Below are 27776 nucleotides of genomic sequence, written 5' to 3'. Positions count from 1 at the left end.
CCTCTTATGGACATAATGTGCAAAAATAGATATTTGATTGGTTGTTTTTTAGAAGGAATAATCGAATCGTCATTTTTGGTCAATTTTCACATGAGATTTAGATGAACTCTTTTCAACCCCAGCATGAATACAATATATCTGCAGTTTCCAAGGAGCAGCAGCAGGTGGGAATACCTGGAAAATGCCACTGAAATGGACACAAAATGACCAATTTCCAAATTTAAAGTGACTCTGTTGTGTATCAACGATTCAACTTGCTCACAATGCTTTGCGGTTCCATTGCATTTTTGACAGCTGACGTTCCCGGAGCAGAAACAGATCTGACTGTATTTAGCTTATATCTATCCAACTAAATGCCTGGATTGGCCCTGATCTGGCTCGTGACATCCCTACTTTCACTTTCTGTCGAGGTGGATCATTACATCTTTTATCATATCTGCTGTTTTACTAACTTCATTATTTGAGTTGAGGGCACACTTGTACACATGCCAGACAATGACTATGAATAGTACCAGTCAAAAGTTTGGACACACTTTCTCATTCAAGAGTGTCCAAAATTAGACTGGTACTGTATACATGCACACAGAATCCCAGTTATGACTCTTATTCTTACTATGGTGAACTATGGACTGACAAAACAAGCAACAAGTAAATTGGGTCTGTGAAATTAATTAGAAAGGCGCTAAAAATGCTGTTGTCAACCAGCTATGTAACCTTTGCCTAAAAATGACCCTGCTAAATTGCAGTCTTAATTGCAGTCTAATGAGTCTTGTAATCAGGGCACAAAACAGTTTTGTAATGAGTGCATATGCATCATATTACAGGCCCACTGGAGGCTGACTAAAAATAAACAACAAAAAAAGGTCAGGTCAAGTGACTGTCTGACACTGGTATTACCTGTGCCTAAGTCGGTTAAGAAGTGACAGTCTGGGATATGGAGAAGGAGGAGGATCAGAAAAGTGGATAATATTAGTCACCAATGAAAGAAGTTGAAAACACCTGGTTACTGTATGTTCTATGCAAACATCATATCCCACGTAAGATCAAAACCACTATAAGACTCCTGAGTAGGATACATGTAAACATACTCATTGGTGGACGAACGTGTTTGTTGCAAAAGTGAAGCTGAATAAATATGAACAAAATTAAAATCTACTGTATTTATGTTTTCTGGCTATGAAAAGATCAAAGACCTCAGGAGCGCCACTGAAAGTCTGATCTTGTGCAACAAAATGTCTAGAAATGGCTCTTGTAATTATACTGCTCATCAACTCTGAGCAAACACCAGGTCAACGCATCACAGACTTTAGACCAAAGGCGTCTGTCAAGGACACAGATGATCAATAAATCATAGGGATCGGATTATTCGTTGCTTGTTTGAATTCCATGCTGTTTGGGGGTCAGGCAACACTGTCAGTAACAGTGTACATCAATAACGCTGGGGGATTAGACTGTCATTTGTTTGAAGTCAGTATCATTTGGGATTATCTGGAAAGAAAACATGAGACAAAAGACAAAGACTGTAGCAGGACTCGAAGCCACAACACCATCAACTCACCACTCACACCTCAAGCTATGGATCCTTCTGCCCTGCAGAGCCAGGTTTAATGAGATGCATTCTCTGCAATTTACTTTGTGGTATAGAAAATGTTTTCACACACTATTTTCATTTTAGCAGTTTTCTCTCTTTATACCTGTGTGTCTAAGAGGTCAGTTAAGACAACTGAAATGTGTAAATAGGCGCTTCTCAGAGGAGTCCATGCATCTGGATTCTCATTTAAATCTAGTAACTACAGTACACAATCCACTAACTACTTAACCTTAGATATCCCTCATGTACGCACTAATGTTAGCAGCACTGGTTTTGGGGAGGACGCACCTTTTAAATGGAATGAACTGCAAACTGCCCTCAAACTTGAGTCTTACATTCCCTCTGAGATTTTAAAGCTTTATTATCTGTTTTTTTTTTAACGCCTTGTTTATTGTGTAGTTGTTGTGTGTTGTCTGCTGATTGTCTTATGAATGTTTCTTGTTCTCAGGTCTCTCTTGGAAAAGAGATCTTAATCTCAATGAGACTGCCTGATTAAATAAAGATTAAATACAATCTCTATGGCACAAAAGAGGCACAAACAATGACAGCTTGAATACAAACATGCAAACATATTTATGTCAGGAGTTGATTGTCAGGATACTTGCTAACTGGGAAACAAGTGAGATAAGGTGTTTACTGTCAGTTTAAATGGACACATTAGAGAGTAATTGATGTGCATGGCAAACTGAGTTTTGGTGATGGAAAACAAAACATCAGACATTTTAATTCCTGGTGTGGATGTAATAACACTAAATCGCACTTGGCACCCCATGGAAATAACACTGTCAGAGCACCCCTGTCTTATGCCAAACTCCCTTTGTCTTTTTTATTTCCTGTCAGATGTGAAACACGCTACAATTCAAAACCAAAATGGAGACCTACCACACTTAGTCAGATGTCTTTACACATGAATCAGAAACTCTTGAGTATACAGTGGCAATGGGGAAAAAAATTTAAATGTAGTCGGTGAGAAGGGACACACACATGTTACAAAGAGAATTTCATGACATGAATTCATTGATGCATAGGCAGAAAAAGACAGAAAAAGAAGCAGCATAAACTGCATGAATGCAGAAGTCCTTCACAACTAAATGGGCACGACATCGCTCCAGGAAGTAGTATGAGTCTGTGGCAGGGTGGGTATTCGTGTGTGTGTGTGGGTTTGTGTGTGTGTAGGCAAGCCTGTCACTACACTTATGAGAGAGAAGAAGCTCAAAACTAGAGTTTCTTCTGCGAGGCCGCTTTTGTTCTCTATACTTCAATCCCTGGTTGTCATGTAACATGTACACAACAGCTTCTCCATGGCCAAAACAAGATCCCTGGAATAGCTCTCACACATCCTGTGGGGAACAGATTTCATCTCTTGCTGATACAATAGTCTCTCTCTCTGTCTCACACACACACACACACACACACACACACACACACACACACACACACACACACACACACACACACACACACACATGGTACAACCTACAGCCTCTGTGGGACTGAGCTAGCCTATTTTCTAGTGTAATATTAAGACTGATGGCAGCTGCTTCGCAGGACTAACCTAATCAAGTAGAGGATGAACTGGTCTGTGTACTCTGTGTGGGCCTGCGTGTGTGTGCGTTTTGATCATTGTGACAATGAGCCAGTCAGTGGACAGCGTTTCATGAGTAGTGTGTGCAAATGTGCATGCTCTTATTTTGATTTAGTCCACTGTGGTCTTGAGCATGTTACTGGATAATTGAACATGCCCCACACAGAGTGTGATTGTGAGACAGAAATAGGGCTAACCTACATACACACGTACATGAGTAAACATAAAATGGACATTAAAATTATAGTTAAGATTCCGTTTAGGGAATTAGTGTTACACTTAGTTTACAGTCACAAACAGATTTCTTAAAAAAAACCACAACAGTGATGGGTAGAAAATATTTAATTTCTCAAGAGGGACACATGCCTTCCAAGCACAGAGTGGTTCATTATACTGTACAGTGATTTATTAGCATGGAGTCTCTCTTTGGTATACACACTGGGCTTCTTGATCAGATAGGTGTAGTTTATTGGATGAATTGGACTGCTTCATACCTATTCACAAGCACGAATACTAAACCGGGCCAAGTGGACCAGTTCCCATGTGCATCCAGCTGTATGGCTTTCAAACACTGCTGAATACACAGACAGCATGTTGATCTCTTGCTGAGAAACTCTCGTCCCCAAAGAACGGATTAACTGGCCTATGCTAGTAGCGCTTAACTAGTGCATTTTAATTAGCTGTTTTTATAATTTAGTCATGCACCGGTCAGCCACAATTTGTGAGGAGAAATACTTGTTTTTCAAGGAACAAACTAACAACCGTGATGTCAGAGAAATGTCTTAGCATCTCGTCCTGCGGTACTTAAATCATATGAGGTCAGAGTCCTGGATTTTAATAATGTGATGGATGCTTTTGCCCAGAAGCCAGTGGGGAAGAAATGTTTTAAGGTAACACCTTTCACTCTTTGTGACTGGTTTAATGAGAAGCAATGCTCAAGTTCTACAATCTGACTTGCTTTGCTGATCAATATGTATATGTCAGACCATGCTACATTTCAGTGACAGCTTGACGAGAGCTGCCTGTTAGTTGTATATCTGGTGCCACAGAGGAGGAACACTGAAGGCTTTGGATTGAAAATGCATCACTTTGTAATATACAGGAGTCTACTATAAGTGAGGATAAGGGGAGCTCTGTGTTTATAGTACATTCTCACAGTTTGTGGTCTAGAACACACTAAATCAGGCCATTTCTCACCACTAAGAACGCATTGGTGTGGTGTGCTTCTGTGTCATTATGTTACTTGACGCCATTTATCTCTGGATGCGTCCCCTATAAATTTACTTCAGAAAAGAACTTGTCTACTGTATAAGTCTGTATCTTAGTTTATATATCATAGACTCTTAATTTACTGCCAGCTGAATTTGCTTGGTGCAGTGCCAGGAGTGCGTATGCACACTCACATTAAATATCAATGAGCTGGTAATTGTAAAATTAAGCATTCACCCACATGCACAAGAAATGTTTTCATCTCACTTCCTAATGAATATCAGACAAAAGCTTGACATTTTGCAGAAAATACAATCTGAATTAGATTTGTGCTTCTTTCAGCTGGTTTGTAGACCATAAACTGAATTGACTTTGTGTGTAGCGTTATTAAATTATCATTTGAACTTTGGTATTAAAGTATTAAAAGGGGAATTTATAAATACTACCAGCTGACATCTATGCTCAACTTTGTTTCACTCCTGCCTGATCCACTTTACTGTAGATTACTTGCGAAAGTAGGAACTGCATGGGTACCCTTCTCAACTAATGTACAGTATGTTACACCAAAGTCATATTCAGTCCTCATTGGTTTTCAGTAAACAGAAATGACAGACCTCATGACTACATGCATTAAGCACACCCCAAACATTTATTTGATATAAACATGCTAAAACTTTCCAGCTTGCAATGGAATTCCAAATAAGTGTCTAATCACTTATTCAAAGACCTTCTAATGCTTGCTACAAACACTGCACCATGAAAATTGTCTAGTTTGCAACATATATGGTCTTTTACTGCATCCAGAATAAACACAGAAATATGATCCTCATAGTGCAGAGAGGCAATTTCATGGGAAATTAATTTCTGTAACTGCACTTATAAAGTTATTTTTTATGTAATAGTAGATGCTAAAATTTGATTTTCAGCACCAAATTGTTTACGTTCATGTATGTCACAACAGATGTGCATCCCATAGTATTGCAATGGGTGCCTGTCCTCCCAAGAATTCATAAATTCAGTAGCCCAAAAAAGGGAGCTATGGTAACCAAATGCACACGTCTTGAGCTGTCAGGTCAGATGACGTTGCATACGCACGCAAAACAAACACACACAAACCACACACACACACACACACACACACAGACAAAGAATAAAATGTGATGAGCAGACTTTGATGGGGGAACATGACATGCCGTGTCAGCGCTAGTGGAACAAGCGTGAGTCAACGAGATCCAAGCAGACACACACTATACACGCAAACACACTGACACACAAACATAACAATCTGACAGCTGAGCGGCATTTGCTCTGAGATGCTCATCACTTCTCATTGTCCTCAGGGTGCTTTTGCTGACTGCAGGGCTGCTTACAGACATGCATGAGCGTAACACATGCACACACATGCACACTGTGATAGACAACGAGCTGACATCTGGTCTTAAATAGCAGTAGCGGCTCCACAAATGACCACCTGCTTGTAGCTTAGTAATCCATGTTATTACACAGTATTGCTACATATGGTATGTATGTACTGCGTGTGTGTGTGTGTGTGTGTGTGTGTGTGCATTTACAGTTTCTGCTTATCTGTCTGGTAAATAAAAGCCTATGTAGCATGAAACATTTGGATCTTACTACACAAGCTTCACAATAAAAAGGGACATTTAACGGAAGAGTTGTCATTTAACAAAATGCCTGTAAAACTGGTTGGCTCATGAGTGCCTGACTGAAAACTAAAAAATATTCCTCTTTGCCTCCAGTGAACACACTTTAAGGGCTACCGTCTTGTCTGGTCGAATGGTAAGTGAGACAAGACACTGCCAAGGGGATTCAAGTCCCAGAGGGAACTTTCCCTGCGTGGTGTTCATTTTTGGGTAACATCATTATAGCGTTGTTGCATGCTCACTGTCCCTGAACAGCTGGCAGTGACTTCCACTGTGCTTCACTTTTGGATGAACACTACAAATACAATGTGACCACCACGTTAATTAGCCATATCAATTAGAAAAAAGTTGAACATCCTCATACAGGCCGACTGTCTAGAGAAAACATGTTCTCTTCATCCAAACTGGTTTCGGTTGGCAACATGAGTGATATAGTGTATTTTACAATCATGTATGTCCGATGTATATTCAGTGTACTCTTAACTATATCTTAGCCAAAGATGTTGACTGTTAGAAAAGAGACCCGGGGGGCACAAGATTTCTGAGTTTCTTAAAATCGAGAATAACATTTCTCCATCCCAAGAAACTCAGAAACTCAGAGTGCTTCATATACTGATATATACTGATTTATATATATATATATATATATATATATATATAACAAAAACTACAGTGGGGTATGACAAATGGATTGCCAGATTGGTCGTCACTAGAAATACCAAGATGTCATCAAATGTACCGTATATATTTAAAAGAAAACCAAAAGGTATCATTTGAGTCAGAATTATCTAAGTCCCAAAGGAAAGAATGCCCAGAGGTTTTAAATCATAAAGTCATACACATTCAGCATTGACAACATTGTGTAAACAACTAGACACTGGCATGCAGCACTGGTTCATGGGATCAAATGTTAGTCTCAAAAAGCCAGCCCAAAAATGTTTCCTCTGCTTACTGTAGCCTGGCAAGGCTTTGTGGGACTTTAATTTGCTTGGGTTAGGAGTACCGTCAATGGCCACAGAGTAAAATTAATTTGCAGGTGATTGGATTAGCCTTCTGAGCCATAAATCAAATATAATGCCCAAGTCTAATTCAAATTAGGTGCTGCTTGTTGTTTTCATCTTCTAAACCACTACCCATAATTTGCTAATTGGTCCGTCTTCAGGCTACCTCAATTCTCAGTGGATGTGGTCCACACTAATAAAATTGAACTTGATAAAACTTGAAATTGATTTAAACTGGCTTCTCTGAGGCTATATCGCCTCCCTGCTGCTGGTGGTGCTGAAGGTAGATATGCCATCTTTTTTTTACACTGAAATGAATAGAGGCATGAATAGAGACAAGACAAACATCACGTTGGAGTTCTGTTATCCAAAAATCCACCGGCCATCGATTGACTTTTCTCATTTTTAGTCAGGATCTGCAATACCTTATAAAATAAATAGTAGAAAAGTTACCTACGGGGATGTATTGCTTCTATCAAGGTTGTGGGCAAGAGGTGGAAATTGAGTGATCCCGATTTTTAGAAGGTGAGAGATACAATCTCTAATATTCTAGAAGAAGGAAGAGTAGACGACTTAGAGTAAACAAGATATATGAATTACCACTCCCTGTGAGCGATGTATAGAATAATCGTAATGTGTGATATAATGTATTATATGTAATTATAGGCACAGCCATTATGACTTCAGCTCTCAACATAAGCTGGTGTAGGATGCTGTTTTGACAAACATGAGAGCAGGCACTCCCACTCAGCCCTCTTTGTGTGTTGCAGGAGACAGAGGGAAAAGTATTCACACCAGCCTCCAGTCAAATCCTCCTCTGGACGACAGAGCCACACCGAAAGACTTCATGTAAATCTCCTTGTTGTCATTTGAATGAAATGAAAAGAGGGAATAAAAGACTTCTCTGATTGACAGACCGAGAGAGGCGGAGATGGAGCAGGAGGACAGGAAACGAGACATTTCCCGAAGAGAAACAGAAGAGGAGTGAAGGCAGGGTGAGGGCAGGGGGAGAGGTGAGAGTGAGATAAAAACAGTGGCTGGAGAGGGTTAGAGGAGAGGAAATGAAAGAGGGAAAGATGAGAGAAGATGGAACGAGACAGTAGAGGAGGAAAGGAGAGAGCTGGATATGGGAAGAGGAGCAGTGATAGGAGGAGAAGAGATGAAAGGGGAGGAGAGGAGAAGGGAGTATGTGGGCCTGAGAAAAGCTCCCAGATGTTTCTCAATGCAGCTAATCTGCATCCTAATAAATGAGCAGGAAACTAATCAACTCATACAGTTCTGCCTGTCAGTCTCTCTCTTCATCTCCTTCCCCCACACACACACACACACACACATACACACACTTTGAGATGCTCATGCGGAGATACCCCCACCCCCTCTCCTCCTCATCACCCACCATTTTATCCTTCTTTCTAATTTTGGAGTTTATGATTTCTCCTATCTCCTCCCTTCTCAGCAGTAATCATCCTTCCATCTGTCCACCCTGCAACCACTTTGTTCATCATTGTTTCTTACAGCTTAAAGTGGAATACCACTTTGCTTTGGTCATTAATGGTCATGCTTGTCCTTTCAATCTTCCTAGAAAATCTAAAATAATACATGTAGATCTTACTTTGAATGATTGTGTCCAAAATAATGGACCCAATCCAAAATGGATTCCTGAATTTCAAAGTGCAGTCCTTATTGTGCTGAACCAACATCATTTTATTTCAATCCAACATTAAGGAAGCAAAAACAGGAGGTGCATGCCTCAGCCTGTTCGATGGCCATGTCTGGCCGTGCAAAAAGCTGATCCAAAATGTGGTCAAACCAGACAGGCCGTAAGAGAAAGAGAAAACTAAAATTGGCAGCAGCATAGCGCTGAGTAGCAATACATGTAATTTTCCTCTGCACCTCACCGTTCACATTCCCCGTCTCACCTTAAAAGACCGTATTTTAATGCTTTGATGATTATGACACACCACAGGATCAGTCTCGGATGGCTTCTCTTTGATCTAATGTGGCTTGGATTGTAGCTCATTTGTAATGTACCTCTGGACAAAAGCATCTTGAAGGAGGAATATATCGTAAATGTAAATGAGTCCGCTAAGATGCACTTGGGTATTAGAAATACTGACAGACCTTAGACCCGTGGAAATAGAGCAGGACTCTATCTGAAGAGATTAGACTGAATATAATTTGGACCCGGCCAGGCTCAGGTCACGAGTCACATCTTGGATACTGGGAATCAAGTAAACCTGTGAAGGCTTCTACTTCAACTCTTAGCTCTGTTTTCTTATGTTGTTCACGTTCACCATTATCAATCTGATAGTGTTAAACAGTAGTATGATACTTTAAGAAGCAGGAATGTAGGGGTATGTGAAAGTCAGAGTTCAAAATGTACCTTAGTTTTGTGGTCACACATCAGTACATTTTCCATTCAGCAAGAAAAACAAAGAAATGCTAAATTTCTTGTAATTAATTTGTAAATGCTAACAATAAACAGTGTCTCATACTGGAAACCAGAATTTTGCTATAAATATTCAAGGAATAGTATAATAGACACGTATACGCCTTCTTACCGAGAGTTTCATGAGATCAATACCACTCTCATGCCCAGCTAAGAAGTGGAAAGTAGTTTTTGTACTGATTAAACAAATGAAATGAGTTATTAATTAGTTATTAATAATAATTGGAGCTCTAGAGGTGCTGGTAGGCAAATTTTTAAACCTAACCCTTTGGCCAGACTGACTGCTGCCTGCAGCTACCAGCCTTAATACTAAGCTAAGCTAACCACCTGCTGGCTTTGGCTTCATACTTAGTGTACAGATATGAGATATAAGTCAGAATACATGGCACACCTGACAGGTGAAATAGTCTTTTTCACACCCCATCAGTTTGCACTCTGCAGAGACAGATCCGCGGTCTACCATTTCAAGATGCAGTCCGTTCGCCTGCATGTTTTGGTTTGGGTACAAATGCTTTCTATTTATCCTCCAAAAATACATCTAAAAGCCTCATTAACTCATTAAAAAATAAGCAAGAGAAAATAGTAAGGAAGGGAAAGGAGCGAGCATAAAAGCAGAACTAAACTGAAACAACTTTACTTGGTCTGTATTTCACCGGGTACTTGCTAAATATTTTAATAATACAATAATTTTATACCAAGATAAAACTAAAAGCCTCACTACATCATTAGAGAAATAAGCAAAAGAAAATAGTGCAGAAGAGAGAGAGAGACAGAGCGAGTGGGAGAGAGAGAAAAAAGAGGAGAGCAAAAGAGAGGCGAGCATAAAATTAAAAACCAAAACCACGTCACTTCGTCTGTGTTTCGTTGTGGTTACGGACTAAAAAAAACATACATATAAAACTCTCTAAAATGTCATACTACTCCTCACAACAAGTAAAAAACCAAACAAACCAAAACAAACAAATCACAATGTTTCAGTATTTCTCAATTTTCATTACAAAACTAATGGAAATCTAATCTGCAACATTAAACGAGTGAAAGTTAGTTATTAGCACACTTACGTCGATACAGAGTTTGCAGTAACATTAGCATGTGCAAAGAAAACACACATACGGACTGAAAATTAACGGCAACTACACACTAAATAACAACCGACCAACCGGTTTGAGTCGAACTTTCCTTGAAGAATGTCAAAACACAATGAGATACAGGTCTGACATGCTTTTATTCACAATATGACATCCAAGCTGCCAAGTCTTCCATTGGTCTGCAGCTGCACTCAAAAACGTCTAGCCTGGTCTATAATAATATATGCTCCTATGGCAATAGAGGTAAGGGTCTTGATGTAATGCGCTAGTGAATGCACCAATGCATGTTGGGCGCATGGGAGGATATGATGTCAGACCTGTAAAGGTTCAGGTCATCTCAGTGTGAAAAGCCCAGCGAGAGTCCAAGCCTCTGGCAGGCAGGAAGGCAAGGCTGCTGTCTGAGGCCAACCTGTGATGGATTTATCCCAGGAAGTGTGTGTGCATCATGGGATTCTTACCTTTCACTCACAAACTGTATGCACACACACACACACACACACACACACACACACACACACCAAAACCGACACAAAGTCAATCCTTCAGCGGGTGTTGTTCAATAATGCTCGGGGGAGGGTTGAGGGATGTCGTCTTGAGAAAATAGGATTCCATCTTACAGAACGGAGGAATGGATCAGGCTGTCTACAAAGACACATCACTGGTTGACATAATGTGTCAAGTCTGAGTATGAAGTTCACACACTCGGTCTCACTTATTACAGTGTAACGCTATCAGCCGTGCTATCAGAGATGCCTGAAAAGAATGGTGAATAAACAATTTACCCTCAGGAGGTTTCGCGGGAGACGCGAGGCTATTAAGTTGCATTTAAGCTTACGTTCACAAGGGAGACGAATGAAATGTCGACAGGGTGTAACACTTGACAGATACATTTTTATTTTGGTTGGTTGTAGTCAGATAGATGTGGAAAGTGCAACACTGAACATGTATGAAATATTTACAACTAGAAATGTAATAACTGAAGTTGAATAAAGAGAAGTGGGGGAACTGACAGTGTTTGTTCGACAGGGTAAAAACAGGCATTTTGGTGTGGGTGTTCCTGTGTGTGTTTTGTTTGATGTGCTGCAGTGAGACAAGACATGGATAACGAAAAGAACAGCAGTGGCACGAAAGGAATTCATGTTACAGCAGGAGGAGGGGCATGTCAAGGTCAAAAACATACAAAGAGCCTATCTGAGGAAACGTTAGTCTTCCTTTTACAATCTTTTAAAATTTACATACAAATATGTTATATTTTTGGCATTTTAACAACATTTTCTCTCGAATTAGTTGCTATTAATTCCCAATTCGGGCTACAGTGCTTCTTTCTGTTCACTACTGCCTGGAGGGAGAGTAGACCATCATGATACAAACGGAGTCACCAGCCGCTTCTTTTCACTCGACTGTAACATATGCAGAGATTAATGCTATTTCCCCGCGACCCTTCTCACTCTAATTACCCAGCATCCCCACATACCAGGTTCTCTCATTTTCACTGAGGAGCAAGAGACAAAAAGATTAAAAGGATGAACATCAGGAAAATTAAGATGTTTATCAAAATGCTACACCCATCAGTACTATATGGGATTTTATTTAGAGACCACAGAGAAACAGCAGAAACTCTTTTCAGTGGGCAAACAACAAAACTGTGTATCACAACTAGCATCTGGTAAAGAGCGGTACAGACCAAATCATTATTCTATGGTCGCCGTCGTCTGAGAAAAATCACCATAAATCCATGATAATGACAACAGCTGTAGTTTCGGATTGACTATATCAACATTTAAAACGAGCGATCACAGAGGAGGATAAAGATGACCAAAAGTTGTCTTCTTAACTTTGCTGACACGTGGCCCCCATCTGTGATTGGGCAGCTACAGCCACAGCAGTTAGTTTAGTGAAAACCTGATAAGTGCATAGATACTTGTTAATATCATAAATTGAACAAAAATAAAAAAAAATAAAAACATCTCTGTGGCATGTATAAAAGTTTGGGCATCCTACACAGTCAGTACTTAGCAACATCCCCTCTGGCAGCTTGCAAACACTTTTTGCAGCCAGATAAATGTCTTTCAGTTCTTGTATTTGGGATTTTCTCCCATTCTTCCTTGCAAAAGGCTTCTAGTTCTGCAATATTCTTGGGCAGTCCTGCATGCACAGCTCTTTTAAGATCTACCCACAGATTTTCAATTATGTTTCAGTCAGGGGACTGTGAGAGCCGTTCCAAAATCTTCAGCTTGCGTCTCTTGGGGTAGTCCACGATGGATTTTGAGGTATGTTTAGGATCATTATTCTGTTGTAGAGGCCATCCTCTTTTCTGTTTCAGCTTTTTTACAGACGGTGGGATGTTTGCTTCCAGAATTTGCTGCTATTTAGAGGAATCCATTCTTCCCTCCACCTGTGCAATGTTTCCTGTACTACTGGCTGCAACACAACCCCAAAGCATGATGGAACCAGTCCCATGCTGAACAGGTGGCAAGGTGTTCTTTTCATGAAATGCTGCTCCTTTTTGTCTCCAAACATACCTTTGCTGATTGTGGCCCAAGAGTTCTATTTTTAACTTCATCAGTTATCCTAGACAGGCTGTGTTTACATCTTTTCTATTAAAAAAAATCAATCAATTTGTCAAGGGGTGCCTAAACTTTTGCAACTGTATGAGCAGTTCTCCCAGACTCATCCTGATCTCATCTTGACCTCCCCGGCTGCCCTAAACTGCACAATAATTTGAATTGTAGCCTCATTAAAATTGCAGCTTTTGCGATTTTAATTAGGCCATAACACAAATTAATCTTTCAAATCACAATTTTCAGTTTAAAAATGCATCATTATTCATCTCTAACATGGACACATGAGAGTGAAATGGAAACATCTATTGAATAATCATCACAGACTTCTGCTGGGAAGCTGGAAACCACTGGCTCCTGCACCAGCACCCTGCAATGACCTCAATCTAGCATTCAAACTAATTATCCCACAAATGTTGAGATGCAAGTCAGGACAGAGGACAACAGGGACATCATTTAGCTCTACTCCCTTTAGGAGACCACATCGTCCAGTTCAGTGGTTCTACTTCATCTACCGCAAACAAGTCTGACCTTCTCATTAAACCACATGTGCTCCCCATGACGCTCTACAAACTCTGCCAAATTCCTGGAAAGCACTAATTCCAGTTGGCTACTGCATGAACACTACTTAAATCAATACGGCCTGCTAGCAGATAGCTCTTATCAATTTCAGCAGCTCAGTGAGACGCAAACAGTCCTCATCTTACTCTCATCATTAAAAGTATTGTAGCATCATCATCAAAGTTTGTCATGGCTCTGCCCCCTCCCACTTCAAGGCAGGACTGCAGTGTGTCATTCAACTGGCTGAGACGGTAGACATCAAAGACCTGCATTAGACCACCAACCAAGGTATCTCACTGTTTGACATCAACCTTGCATGATGTATCAGTTCTTGTTCTAATGTATTCAGTCCTCAATCCTGCACCATGCTGTTACTATGTGGTAGGGCACTAACATACACAGAAACAGACACACAAACACAATCATATAATATATGCTGACTAGGCTATCTACTATACCAATCATTTCTGTCAGTTTGACAGTAATTTAAATTTTGCTAAGTTTTGCTAAGATTATTTTATAAATCTATATGACTTCACTATACTGGTATTATGAACTGATTCTGCTCAATCTACTTGTGACTGAGGTATTGGGAGCAAGCTATTTTTCTGAGTGAATGCTTGGAATGTCTTTAATCTTAGTTTGCTGTTTTGCAGTGTCATGTCAGCGTTATGACTAAGAGCCTGACGTTTTTCCGTGAATGAAGAGCATCAATGCTGCACTATGTATCTCAGGCAGAATGTATTAGACAGCTGTAATCTGTGTGTGTATATGTAATACTTGGGAAAGAGAACAGATTCTGATACTGTAACTGTGTAGATAAAAGGGTGATCTGTATTTGCGTTTATTAGTGAGCGTGCACACTAGCGTGTTTACATGTGCATAGTGATGATTTATGTGTGTGTGTGATTCTGTGGGCAGAGGAGCAAGTGTCGCCCCTCCCTTCCCAACAGACAAAACAACTGTTCACCAACTGTGCTGAAACAGAAAGGGATGAACAATGCTCCTTTTCCCACTAATGAGCAGAGCAGAGTGACAGATTAAACTGTGCAAAGGCCCACCCTAGAGTGGAACTATTTTTGCTTTCCTCAAATGTCACTAGGTACTAACGCTGTACCAACATTTTGACTTCAAACGAACCCGTCTTGATTTTTACTCAAAAGCTGTTATAAATAAAAAAGAAATAAAATCTATTAACTGAGACACAAAAGCTGTGAGCCAAAAATATTGTAACTATGTCTGAGCCTCTAGAACAGATATTGAAGATTACAGTGGCTTCTAGTCATACATCATTTGTGAATCCCGGGTTTAAAGTGTGTCTGAAATACAGCATAGCGTGCTATTGATGTGTGTCTGCTGGATCACAGAATTAGTGAACATTTAGTCATTGTTGCATAGACAGGCATGAATACAGAATATAAGGGTTTAAATCTATTTCTCTGGCATTTTGACAGCTTTTTAAGACAGTTAAAAGTGAATATTGACAGGTTACATGGGGAGAGAGGGAGGGGGAAGACATGCAATAAAGATACATGAGGGTCGTCATAGAGAGTTGGGCTAACAGAATATTCAGTAGGAATACAGCAAAGTACTAGAATGATTCATTTTAATTGTTTCCTAGGATTGGTATTGTAACTTTATGATAATGATAACAATGCTGTGGTTTTTTATTTTCATTTCTGTAATGAAAATTTTCAACAAAATCTGTAAGAAATCAGATGGGGAACACCAGGAACCACATATAATCCACCAAAACAAACAATAAACTGAGAGATATGGGACACAGTATCTACCTCTTAAATGGAAACAACAAGTACAATATGTGGAATTTTATTGTGTCCTTTCCAGGAACACAAGATCACTTTCATGCTCTAACCAATTACTCTGCTTCTACTTGTGCTGAATGTGGCATTGCCAATGCCACCAACTAGCCTCGAAATGATGTGTCTTAAAGTGCTGCATTTATATCTTTGTTAAAAGTAATATACATATGTATTGGAAAATCTAGGAAAGAGGACTGTGGTAGTAATCAAAATGACCTTTTGAGAGAGAAGGTGCATTTACTACAGCGGTTTATGCTGACAGTGGCTTCTTTATATTAGGCTGATATAAAAGTGAAATCTCAGACAGGATCCTTTTTCACCAATGACAGGCTAAAAATCAAAATAATATGACAGATAATAGTCATGACCATCTGCTTTCCATATCTGGGAAAAAGAGCTTCTCATGCACACTTATTCTAATTGGTCTAGGAGGGGCTGTCATAGTGAAAAAAACCTGTATTTTCCTGTATGTAATAGCTGAGGAAGAAGAGGACAAAGAGAGGCAAAAACAGAGCAAGAGAAAGAGCCAGAGGCCTGTGGTAGAGGAGGAGATAGTGTCTTCCCAGGTGCTCCTCTCTTCTCCTCCTTCCTGTGGTCTAAGCATATGGAGAGGAGGGAGAAACAGAGCACACTGGGCAGATCAGGGACTTACCCATCACTTTAACGAAGTAGGCATCAGCTTCAAAATTGTTCTTCAAAGCATGGATGACGTCTTTGCCCTCTGCCTGGCTTAGAACCAGCATGTCTAATATACCCTGCAAATGAAGACAGGCATATAGATAAGGGACAATGAGAGCATAGTGTGTGTGTGTGTGTGTTAGTGTGTGTGTCTTCTGATGTACATTTTTATCCCTCTAAAACACTGGGTGACTGATCCAGCATTATCTTATCATCTCTTTTCTTTCCTCTTTCTCTCCTCACTTCATCTCTCTCCCTTTTATAAATTCTCTCTCAAGGGTGAGTGAGAGAGCCAGAGACAGACAGGCCACATTAGCAGTAATAATTAATTCTGATAAGACAACCACATACAGTACATTGCAGTGGAGCTACTGTACTACATGCAGTCATTCAGTCTGGGTGTGAGTCAGAGTGTGTGTAGGGGCAAATGAAACACACATATATACTGCATGTATGTGAACAAGTGTGTAAGACAATGTGTATGTGTTTTGTAACTCTACATGTATGTACAATCAGTTTTTTTTTAAGTTGCTTTGTGTATGCTGGTAGAAATAAATGAAAAGTAACAATAGTAAATGCAAGCTTGAACACAAGCTTCATGTGCTTTTAACTGCAAGTCTGATTACAGACAAGCACTAAACTAAATGTGACATTGTTCTGTCCTCAGTGCAAATCTGAAGTATTGCTTTTGAGCAAATAGGGAAAACCATAAACTCAAATCATTTTGTTGTTGTCAAGGTTGAAAAAAAGCTTTAGACATAATCCACTTTTCTGCATTAGAAAGGAATGAAATATTCTTGTGTGCTCTGAGGTTTATTTATTTTTCTTCCCCATTTGGTATCAAGTTCTTTAATATTTGTGATGATATTAGTGATGTCATTTTAGCTGCATATTTAACTTTCATATTTCCTACTACTATCACGGCTGATGTCAGTGCTTTACTTGGATAGGGAAGAGGAGACATTGAGGAGAAGGAGAAAGGTGGCAGACATTTCGAGGCAGGTGATGTAAGAGGAAGGGAAGGAAAGGCATGGAGGATGACGTTCATGTGACTGAAATGAACAAAGCCGAGACAAAAAAAACTACTCACATCTTCATAGATGTCAAAGAACGTTGCCATGATGGCATTTGGGATGGCTCCCAAATCTGATTGGTCCCAGTGGATGTGGAACATTCTCCCTATGCTCTGGCATTGGGGGTCGTTACATGGCACATTCTCCAATAAGAAGGCCTGCTGACTACTGGGAGGCACAGAGAGAGAGAGAGAGAGAGAGAGAGAGAGAGAGAAGAAAGTACATGTTATTAATTGCATCTTAGATGGTGACAATGAAGCATCCTGTTAGCTCAGGTGGAACAAGACATTTGTGAAAGCCATCAGCTGATCAGACCAGCTCACTGTTACAATAAGCAATTACATTCAAACATACACATATGAATGCACTGTTTACATAGTCTATGAAGGTCTGTTGTCTTTTTTTTGCTGTTTTGGGATGGTGTGTCCTTTGTGTTAAGGCAGAGAGATCCAGAGCACAAATATTTCATTGCATTTTTAATACACATGGCAATAAAGAAGAACTTGAACTTGAACAAGCCAGTGAACTTATATTCATTATTTGTGGACCTTCTTGTGGAATTTACTTGGGCTCTTGCAAACATATGACATATTTCACAGCAAACAGCTTTGAACCGGAAAAGGAGCAGTTGTCCTCAAAATCAGCTTGGTAACACTCTGTCCATGACTCCAACCTACGTCACCTTTAGTGTACTTATGTAATGTAAACAAGTGTTGCCTTCCCCCGATGAAACAGAATCTATAATTGTCAAACCATAATTACAGAAGCTCATCACCCCTCTACAACTAGCAAATCTCCAATTCATGATTCATTGAGAATAATCACAATAATCACAATCATTTACATGATATTCTTTAATCAGGGTTTTGTACAACCGGCAGTGCTGAAACAGCCCCTCTTGATGTACAGTAGTCAACAATTTATAGATTAAATAATGACTCTCTTTGTCTCTAGCTTTGACAGGAACTTGGTTACGATTATCATAAATTCAAATTCCGTTTCACGGTGAATTTTTTTCTCTTCGAAATAAAAGTGTGTCAGTGTCTAAGAGAATGAGAGCTGCCTCAGGCGGGAGCCCCAAGCACTTGTAATAGTACAACATCCACGTGTTCAGGTCTATTGCATTGCTGAACATATGTCTACTTCTAATTAGGTAAAAATGACCTTGCTGCACAGATAGAGCAAAACAAAAAAAACACAATCTTGCATGAAAATGTTTGTCACAAAAGAAAAACAAAAAATATGTTGCACTTGTCTACAAACAAGTGAAATCATTCTTTATGTTTGATCATTTGTTTTATGAGATACATACTGTAGCAAACTTTGCACTGAACTGTGATATACTGAGGTGCTGCTATGACCGCACACTGTATTTGGCTTCTTTTTGTAAACCTGGACAAGTGATGAATCATCTTTAAGACAGCTGAAATAAAACTCAATCTAATTCTTTCTCCACCTCTCTCAGTATGTACATTGTGTGTCTTTATCACCATTTCACTTTGATACTCTGGGGAAATTGAATCCACCCCTTTCTCTACCTATGTGTCTTTCTGTCTTTGGAGATGGCTCTCTGTACCTGTTCTTAGATCTCTGTGGGAGTGGCGACCTGAAAAAAAAAAAGGAGCTGGTTTAAAAATAGAAAAACCGTGAAAGCCCTCCCTCTCTCAGGTTTTTAGATGACTCTTTTTTTCCCTCCACTCTATTCCATCTATTCCAAGTGTCTTGGGAGTGGAGGTGAAGTCAGACCACAAGCTAAAGGCCTGATGGGACATCTGTCATCTAGGATGCATTAAAAACTTGAAGGACTGTAGTAGGCAGTGTTGGAAAAACAGAAAATGTGCCTTACTTGCAGCAAAATATTCACCTGTCACAGTGTCAGAGAGGAGGGACAAGGCATAAAAGAAGGCAAAAAGGAAAATATTGCGTCTGTGCTTAGATAAACGTGTCTTTTGAATGTTATGTTACTGCTTAACATAAATATCATACTGTCAGTCTAAGTGAAACTGCTTTGACTTTGATATGGCAAAAAACACATTTTCATGGAATTTAAATTCAAATGATGGATGATACACAGAGAGATAGACACAGATAAACAGATAAATGTGTTCTGTGAGTCTTTACATGTCCATATCACACAATATGACAGCACATGCTAATCTTGTTATTGTATCATCCACAAAAAGAGATGGAGACAAAAATTGAAAAATTCGCCATGCGAACAGTAAACCGTGATGGAGATGCCAATAATGACAAGTCTCACACAGTATGGTGTACTACGTAAGGCATGGGCACGCTATGTATACTGTAAGTGGCAAATATTGGGGTCATAGACGCTGATGTTATACAACAGCTGGTTCCAACCAAGCAATCCAAGAGGTAAAATTGAGTACTTGAAATGTGCTGTGTATAAACCACTCTAGCACTCTTAGCCTGTTGTTAGGAAAATGGTTGCTAAGTGAGAAAGCAGTAACAGAGTGCCAGTTTTCATTAACTATCTATTGGGTGCTTTGATTTCTGCTTTTCAAAAAGCACACAAGCTTTGGTGATCATCAGCGGGCATGTTCAGTCTGCTTATCTGAATTTTGGCAGTGCTGGATGGTTTGATAGAACTACAGTACTAGATATAGTACTAGATGTACTTCAGTGTATTGACCTTTGTACAAAAACACCAAAAGCTTTTTTATTCAAATTATGATGCATGGCATTAGGAGAACAACATGGAGAGGGTGAAGTTTAACGAAACCTCTGAAATATTACACACATTACTAGACTGCTATTAATATTAAAAAACTCACTATAAACAGCCCCTGGGACATCATCTGCCACGCCCTCTTCTTCTAATTCAATGCCTCTCTCCCTCTCTCTCCCTGTGTGTGTATGTATATGTGTGTGATGGCCTGCAGGTGTGCCGGAGTCAAAGCAGAACCACATCAGCTGCATCTCATCTCTGTAATCAAGCCTCTACAAATACTCAGCCCTGCCACTTCCACTCTGCCAGAACGTAGAGTCTGCTACTAGTCAGCGTTGCTACGCTTCGAGCCAACTCACTACCAGATTTGCTATTCACCATTTAGTTCTTGTTGCTTGTTCTCCAGTACTCAAGTCTCTTCTTTTCCCTTTTAGTACTGCCTGTTCTTACTCCGGTCCCCGTTTCCTGCGCCTCATCTGGTCAAGCCCTGCTGCTCTGCCCTAAGCCCTGCTGCTCTGCCCCGGAGCCCTGCATTACTCAGTCTCCTCGGATCTCATTCTGGACCTGCTTCCTTGGCTCCTAACTGCCTCTGCCCTAGCCTCAGTTCCTGGCTCTCAGCTACCAGTTCAAGTTTCCCTTAGCCTCCAGCCTATCTTCCCCCTGCTCTGCAATAAACATCTTTTTAACTTATTCCTGTCTCCAGGGTTCACCTGTTCTGCAGCCCCACGTAACCATCATAGTCGAGCCTTGAATGATTTTTCCTTTTTTTTGAGGGGGAAGCTGACTTATTAGCTGCACCAAACTGAGGGAAACAAATTGGGGCAACATTTCAAATGCTCTCTTAATTTTTTCCTTGCACTTAGCTGGAATCAGCAGCTTGCATTGCAATATGTGGGATAATTGCATTTTACAATATTCTGCTTATTTTACAGGCAGCTAAGAGTTACATTATGCTCATTAAGTCTGTTCGGCTGCCAATAGGACAAGCATCTGTATTTAAAACAACTGCAATGTACAGAAAAGTGAAGGAATTTAATTAATTTCTAAAGAGGACACATAATGCTTCGGGCACACAGATTTAAATAGTGTCAGTTCAGATGACAATTTTCTCTATAGACATGCTGGTATTTCTGCATCTCTTTATGGTGAGGGGTTAGGGTGAGGCTGGATTAACTGACTTTGTCTGTGATTACACCTATACTAGCTGGAGGTTTGGTTAAAGGTCATTCTGTATAATCCATCAATACTTGTCTGCACTAGATCCTTCCTCCCTTCTCATTAGGCCTCGAGTTAACAGCACAGCAGCCACAGAATATGACCTGCCACTTCAGCACCTATTGGTCAAGACCCACTGCTAATGATTGGCACTGATTGGCTCACTGGCGGATAATCAGGCCTCCAGCTGCAGGAATTTGTCGCAATTTCACGGGGATAGCATTTGTGTGAGTGCGTATATGTGTGGGGAAAGAAATGTAACTGTTTCAAAGTTTGGACTTTCAAAGGCATTTGATTGTTAGCCACTGTTGTGAGTGTCCTTTCTGAGATTTTTGTACTTCAAAAGAACCTCTCTCCAGCACTGCAGGGGTGGTGATGGTGGAGATGAACTCAAGGTCATGAGGTGGATATCACACACACACACACACACACACACACCCCTAGAAAAAACAAAACAGCAAAGCTTTGGATATGTTCTGAACACATTCAAAGCATTGCATCATTACCATATCATATGTAATACTAGTACCATTTACCCTTACAGTCAAGAACCACAAAACTTGTTGCCTGCAGGTTTTGGATGTTGATGCACTGGTGTTCATTTCATTAACAAAAATCAATCATTTTCGTTGATCAGCAATATTGCAACATCACGATTGTGATGTGACATTCATGGCAAAGTAGTGATCACTGGAAATCTCATCTAACCTGACAAAAACAATAAATTAAAAATGACCATGGAAAAAACAAATAAAAACAAATAGCTGAAAATAACAAATGACTCTCATCTAATTAAATTTCATATTGGACAATTTCTGCAATCAAGTTCAAGCACTGACAAGATAGTGACATGGCAGAAAGATTAACTCAATGCAAAATGTTTTCGCGACATCAAATTACACTGCCAATGACTGAGCAACAGTAAATCACTAAATTTTCAATTTTATGATATCTTGTAAAAAAAATCTTATACTGAATTAGTAATATGATGAAACGCAGTATGTAACCTTATGTCTGACTAAAATGTGACCTAAAAAGTTTGAGAAAATGACTAAAACTAAAACTAGGTTCTTGCACTTTCGGCATGTGTCGGCACTAATGTCAGTGTGTATGTGTGTGAGAGTGCCTGGGGGTTTTGATTATTGTATGAACCTGGTGTCAGCACTAGCGTGTGTGTGTGTGTGTGTGTGTGTGTGTGTGTGTGCCTGTGGGGAGTCTTCCACTGTTCCTAGCTTTACCTGCTTCCCCTCTAATTGGCCTCTGGAGGGGCAGTCGGCTGGCAGGAGGCTGACCAGCTGATCACGCCGATGACCCTTCTCTCCCTACATCTCAACCGCTCCAAAAGGCCACTGTTACCTGTCCACCCCTAACATTCCCCAATCTATCCATCCACTCATCCCTCCATCTTCCACTCATCTCCCTCAAGCTGAGAGGCTACACTAACCTGGCCACCTCCTTTTCTTTTCTTTCTTATTTACTCTCCATCATTTTTTCCCCACTTTTTCGCCTTTTTGCCCACCAATCACAACACCAAGGACTCTGTTGAAATGCCTTCTAGCCATGTGTTATTTTCACTGGGCATGGTGTGGGTGCATTTGATAATGCTCTTTTCAGTTTTGATGATGAAAGTAACACAGCTACAGGCTCCTCTCCTCTTTCCTTGACAAAATGACCTGCAGTCCCTCTCTTACCTCTCTCTGCCTCTTGATGATGCCTTTCATGTTAGTCATTAGCCTTGACCACATGTACTGTATTAGGATATTTTTCAAAACAGATACCCCCCCCCCCCCCCCCCCTCTCAGTTTGAAAAAATTCTGTTCACACAATCTTCGTTTTACAAAATATCTCCATACACATGAAAACGCAAAAACAACTACAAATGATCAAACAAGCCTGCTGGGCCAGTAGGTGGCAATAAAGTCTACATCACTGGTATGTCAAATACCAGAGGAGAACATTCTGAGTACGCATAGTGAGTTTATTTTCCTTTGGCGGTAGCTGTCGTTTCAGGCGCATGCTCATTATACAAAGCAATAATGGGCGTGCACGAATTGAAGTGTGATGTCATCGTTTACAAAACTCCCTGTTTTACATGTCCACATGGATGCAGATGCACAGAAACTGGAGTTTTTACAAATCTACACTTTACTAGGTGTTTTAAAACTCTCCGTTTTAGTGACCTAAAACACTGTTTGTGTGTGGATGAGAGGCCAAAACGTAGAGAAAAATTGTTTTGCAAAATATCTGTATGTAGTGTTAACAAGGCCTTAGTCATGCATGGTTCATTTAATGTATTCCGTTACTCACTTATCAGCTATCAGTTATGATTACTTTTCTTGTAGTCCCTATTTAGGCCCTAATCTGTAAGGTAATGATTGTTATTATCAGCAACGTCAGTTAAAAATCACTGTAATCTACTCCCTAATGCTTTCACAATTTTCACTCTCTCTGTTTCACTTTACATCTTGAGGTGCTTTCATCTCCTCCATTGTTATTTTCCTTCACCTTTGTGGTTAAGTATACAGCACATGTATACTGTACAGACACATGCATACAAAAAAGTACTAGCAGTTTTCAGAAAACCAAACTTCACACAGACAAATACAATTTTAAAAGCAAATAATAAGGACAGAAAGCAGCTTCTTCGAGTTAAACTAAGCTCACAGAATAAGTAATAAGAAAGCAAAGGACAGAAACCTATTTGCTGAAGGATGTGAAGTCAAAATGGCAAGAAGAAATTGGATGAGTGAGCTGTATATTACATGACTAAATGTTCCACATAAATCTGATAGTGTATACTCAGTGCTATCAAACATTGTTTGCAAAAAAGACTTACAATGACAATGCTAACATGTTGGTGTTTAGCAGGTATAATGTTGGCCATCTTGATTTAGCATAAGTTACTATGCTAATATTTGCCAGTTAGCACTACGTACAAAGTGCCTACCTGGGGCTAAAGGAAATTACTGTTGTTTTTAAGCTATTTGCTCAAAACCAAAGTATTGGATGAACAGAAATGTTGACCTGATGATGACACTCGCTAGCCTAGCAACATTAATGCTACAAACAATGCATAATGCAAACTTCCATGAAGGAGTGGGTTTTACACCACTACTTTATCCATTTAAAAAGAAGATTTGATAGACATGGCATGGTCTGGACCCCGAGTATAACACGACCCCAGTTTTCCAGATGTATTTCCAGAGAAAAAAAAAAGTCTTATATTCGGAGCAATACGGCAAACTTTTCAAATGCATTTATTCCTGTAGTAGTCTATTCTTTATAGTCTCTATAGTCTAAATGTCTATCTTTATTCCAGTGTTGTCATTAATAGGTTGACTTTGCAGCAGGAATATTGGTTGGCATTTGGCAGGGCGTCATTCTTTATGTCAAGCCTGACAGAATAACTGATGTCCATCACTTCAGCTGCTCACTCAGCAGTGAAGCAGTGATCAGCTTGACTCTGTGATGGGTGTGATGTAATTGCATTACCGTGGTAATGCGGTAACTGCGGCAGCTCTACACGCACAAACTACTGTAAACCCCAGTTGAAGTGACTCAAACACAGATTAAACAAGTCACCAAACAATTGACAGATTGACAATGAAAGAGAGAGATCAACAGAGAGAGAAAGAGATGGAGTCATGGGTAAAAGGTGAGTGAAGGAAAGGAGTGGGCAGGTCCACGTAGATGAAGTGACAGTGAGACAGTGATATGTTGTCATGGCCCCGAGGGACTGTGGTTTCTCATTCTGCTAGCTACTCTGGTGATGAACACAGGCGGTGATGAACACAGGCAGTGACTCACGGCAACACACAATCAAAGTCAAAGTACATCCTTTGGTAGTGTCACTCCTCTACACAGTGCGCCTTTCTTCACTCGTTCTCTCATCCTCTCGGTTTCTCCCTGGCTGTTTCTTTGCCCTGTGTTACAAAGTCAACTTTCTATTGTCTGTCCTTATTTTTCTTTTTGTTTACACAATCATGAAACAATAAACAGCAAATTAGTTGGTTTCCCAATGATGTAAGACAAGACCTTCATTAGGAAACAAAATTTATATGTAAATCAAAAAAATTCAAATATCCATTCCTTTACGTCGCTTTTCATAAATACTAAAAAAATATTGCCACTGCCAATTGCAAATCCACGTATTGCAAATCCACATGTATTGCACTACATATTGAGGTTAGATTAGTTTCATTAGCTGAAACAATAAATACTTAATTTAACCCTGAATACTTTAGTTTCTGGGTTGGTCAATAGGAGTTTGAGAAAGATCCATGCTAAAGGCTGGGCACTGGGCTTGACGTCCCCATCGATCACTGTGATACTGCAACCCCTGTGGCCTCAACACTGGCTTTGTTAATGTTTTCATTTTAAACTCCCAAAAAGACTCCCTGTCAACATGTTGACACTTTGTTACACTTAACTAAACATTGGAATTTAGAAAAAAAGACATGGTTTCAGTTCTGTCGAATTATGATGTATAATTCAGCTTTTCGCTGGATGGACCTGCTTTTTAGGAATCAAACAAAGAATGCACACTTAGTCACAGTACTTAGTATATAGTATATAGTGTATATATACACTGAAATGTGATTTTTACACAGTACACAGTAATGTGCTTATAACTTTGTTATTTTTAGTTATACTAGCAGCATGACTATAGGGTTGGAAGTGTCATCGGTGGGTTGGTCTGATGGTAGGTTGATTGGTCCACCGCTTTGATCCAGACTGAAATATCTTAACGACTACTGGATGGATTGTCATTAAATCTCCAAAGAAATTCATGTTCCCTACAGCATGAATCCAACTACCTTGGTCTGATCTTCTGACTTTTCCTGTAGTGCCACAATAGGGTTGACTTTTGTGGTTTTGCGTGAAATGCTGTGACAATGGATTGACATGAAATGAAGTACACACATTCATCTTCCCCAGCATGTATGGTTTGGTGATCATCTGACTTTTCCTTTAGCGCTATCATCAGGTCAGGTCAGAACACTTTGGTTTATGATCAAATGCCTGCAAAACTAATGACAATGCCATTCCCATTAGTAAGTTGTACATTGTGTTTAGTACTTACTGGCAAATTTTAGCATGCTAACACACTAAACAAGACAGTCAACAAGGTATAAAATATACCTGCTAAAAATCTGCATCTTAATATTGTCATTGTGAGCATCTTAGCATGCTGATATTAGTATTTAGCTCAAAGCACCGCTGTGCCTTAGTACACCCTCACAGAGCCTCCAGCATGGCTGGAGACGTTCAGTCCGATATTAGCTGTGTGTAAAAAAAACGTAGCAGTCACAGCCAGTCCAGTAGCACAGTGGGGATACACCCGCAGAGGACTCCTGCAAAACAACGAAGGGCCATCTGACGAAAGGTTGAAACTGGCTCAGCTTTTGCTGCGTTGGCCAATCACATACAAGCAAACCAAAATTCCTGGTGGATTACTTTATGTGCCGTACACCTTGTGATCATCATGATGAAAGATAAAACAGTTGCTGCCATGATAACTTTCCAAAGTTATAAAATCCTGTCTGTAAGTATTCCTAAATGTGCAGTATTCTGGCGTCTGATAAGCCTTTAAACACATTAATCTGTTACTCAAACTGGACTTCCTGGATTGTATTTCATTGTTTCACACGTACTTTAAACAACACATCCCAACAATGCAGCGCCCCTGCATTGTTTTAAAGCAGAGCTGTTTTTGACCTGAACACTCACTTAGTCTTGTTGCACTTTACTTCCCACAGATCACCTATCAATAAACTGTTTGTACTGTGTCTTTTTCCTTCAAAGTTGGAGTTTCTGTAGGTGATGCTCTGTTTGTTATCACTGCTCAAGCTAAATGGCTGAAGGATTTATTCCAACACAGACCCATCAGACAGGGTGCTAAGAACAGTCAAAGGAACCCTGGATAAAAAACTGGATATAGGCTTATTTACTATTGTTATATGAACCCATGACAGAAGGTAGCAATCCACAGATGTATTTATATGAACAAGATGGAGATTATAACTTCAAAGAAACAGATGCGCTTTCTGTTTAATGAAGCACAGATACACACCTCCGCATATTTTGTTGTAAAAGCACTGCAGTGCTCAACACTAGAATAACGCATAATGACATTCTTTAAAACTAATCATCAAATGGCAAACACCCTCTTTCATTATACTATTACTGAACAGCTCCCTAGAAAGCTGCTTAATTTTCATTGTTTAGGAAGTCATCTGAGGCCAAACCAGCCTTCCGCCAACAAAGCTGCACTTTGCAAAGAAAATATTGTGCAGGACTAACAAGGCAAATGTCTCGCGCTACTCCAGTTTCCACCCTGGTATTAGCAACAAAACCAAGATACAAACACAGCTCCAACATACAGAGAGGGATGGATTTTAAATGGCATTGCCTAGCAACAGCCTGCTAAGCTCTTGGCAGCTGCTTGGTCGGGGTGCATACTGATAGATGGAGACACACACAGACAAACACATGCGCATTTACACTCACAGCAACACTAAAACTTAATGTGATTGAACTCATCAAGGCATCGACAAGGTGATGAGCAGTGAGCATTACATAATGTTCAACA

The 27776-nt window shown here is 39.9% G+C and overlaps 1 protein-coding gene and 1 long non-coding RNA gene across 3 annotated transcripts in view; one reads left to right on the top strand and one right to left on the bottom strand.

Annotated features, from left to right (window-relative positions):
- The window catches only part of itfg1 (integrin alpha FG-GAP repeat containing 1), a 149392-nt gene that overhangs the window by 38429 nt on the left and 83187 nt on the right, over positions 1–27776 (bottom strand). Inside the window, exons 11-12 of one of the 2 annotated variants that reach the window (XM_042427998.1) lie at positions 17298–17448; positions 16182–16284 (exon numbers count right to left, since the gene is read on the bottom strand). In XM_042427998.1, coding sequence (XP_042283932.1) covers positions 16182–16284; positions 17298–17448 — 254 coding nt within the window. The remainder of the gene's footprint in view (positions 1–16181; positions 16285–17297; positions 17449–27776) is intronic. The other variant, XM_042428083.1, reaches the window with a different exon arrangement.
- Positions 20212–20659, top strand: LOC121908259. The gene is made up of 2 exons (XR_006099211.1): positions 20212–20297; positions 20404–20659. It is a non-coding gene; the product is annotated as an uncharacterized LOC121908259 (long non-coding RNA).

Source organism: Thunnus maccoyii, chromosome 1, assembly GCF_910596095.1.
Source record: "Thunnus maccoyii chromosome 1, fThuMac1.1, whole genome shotgun sequence".
NCBI lineage: Eukaryota > Metazoa > Chordata > Actinopteri > Scombriformes > Scombridae > Thunnus > Thunnus maccoyii.
The sequence above is the reverse complement of the archived record's forward strand: the minus strand, read 5'-3'. Positions and strand labels throughout refer to the sequence as shown.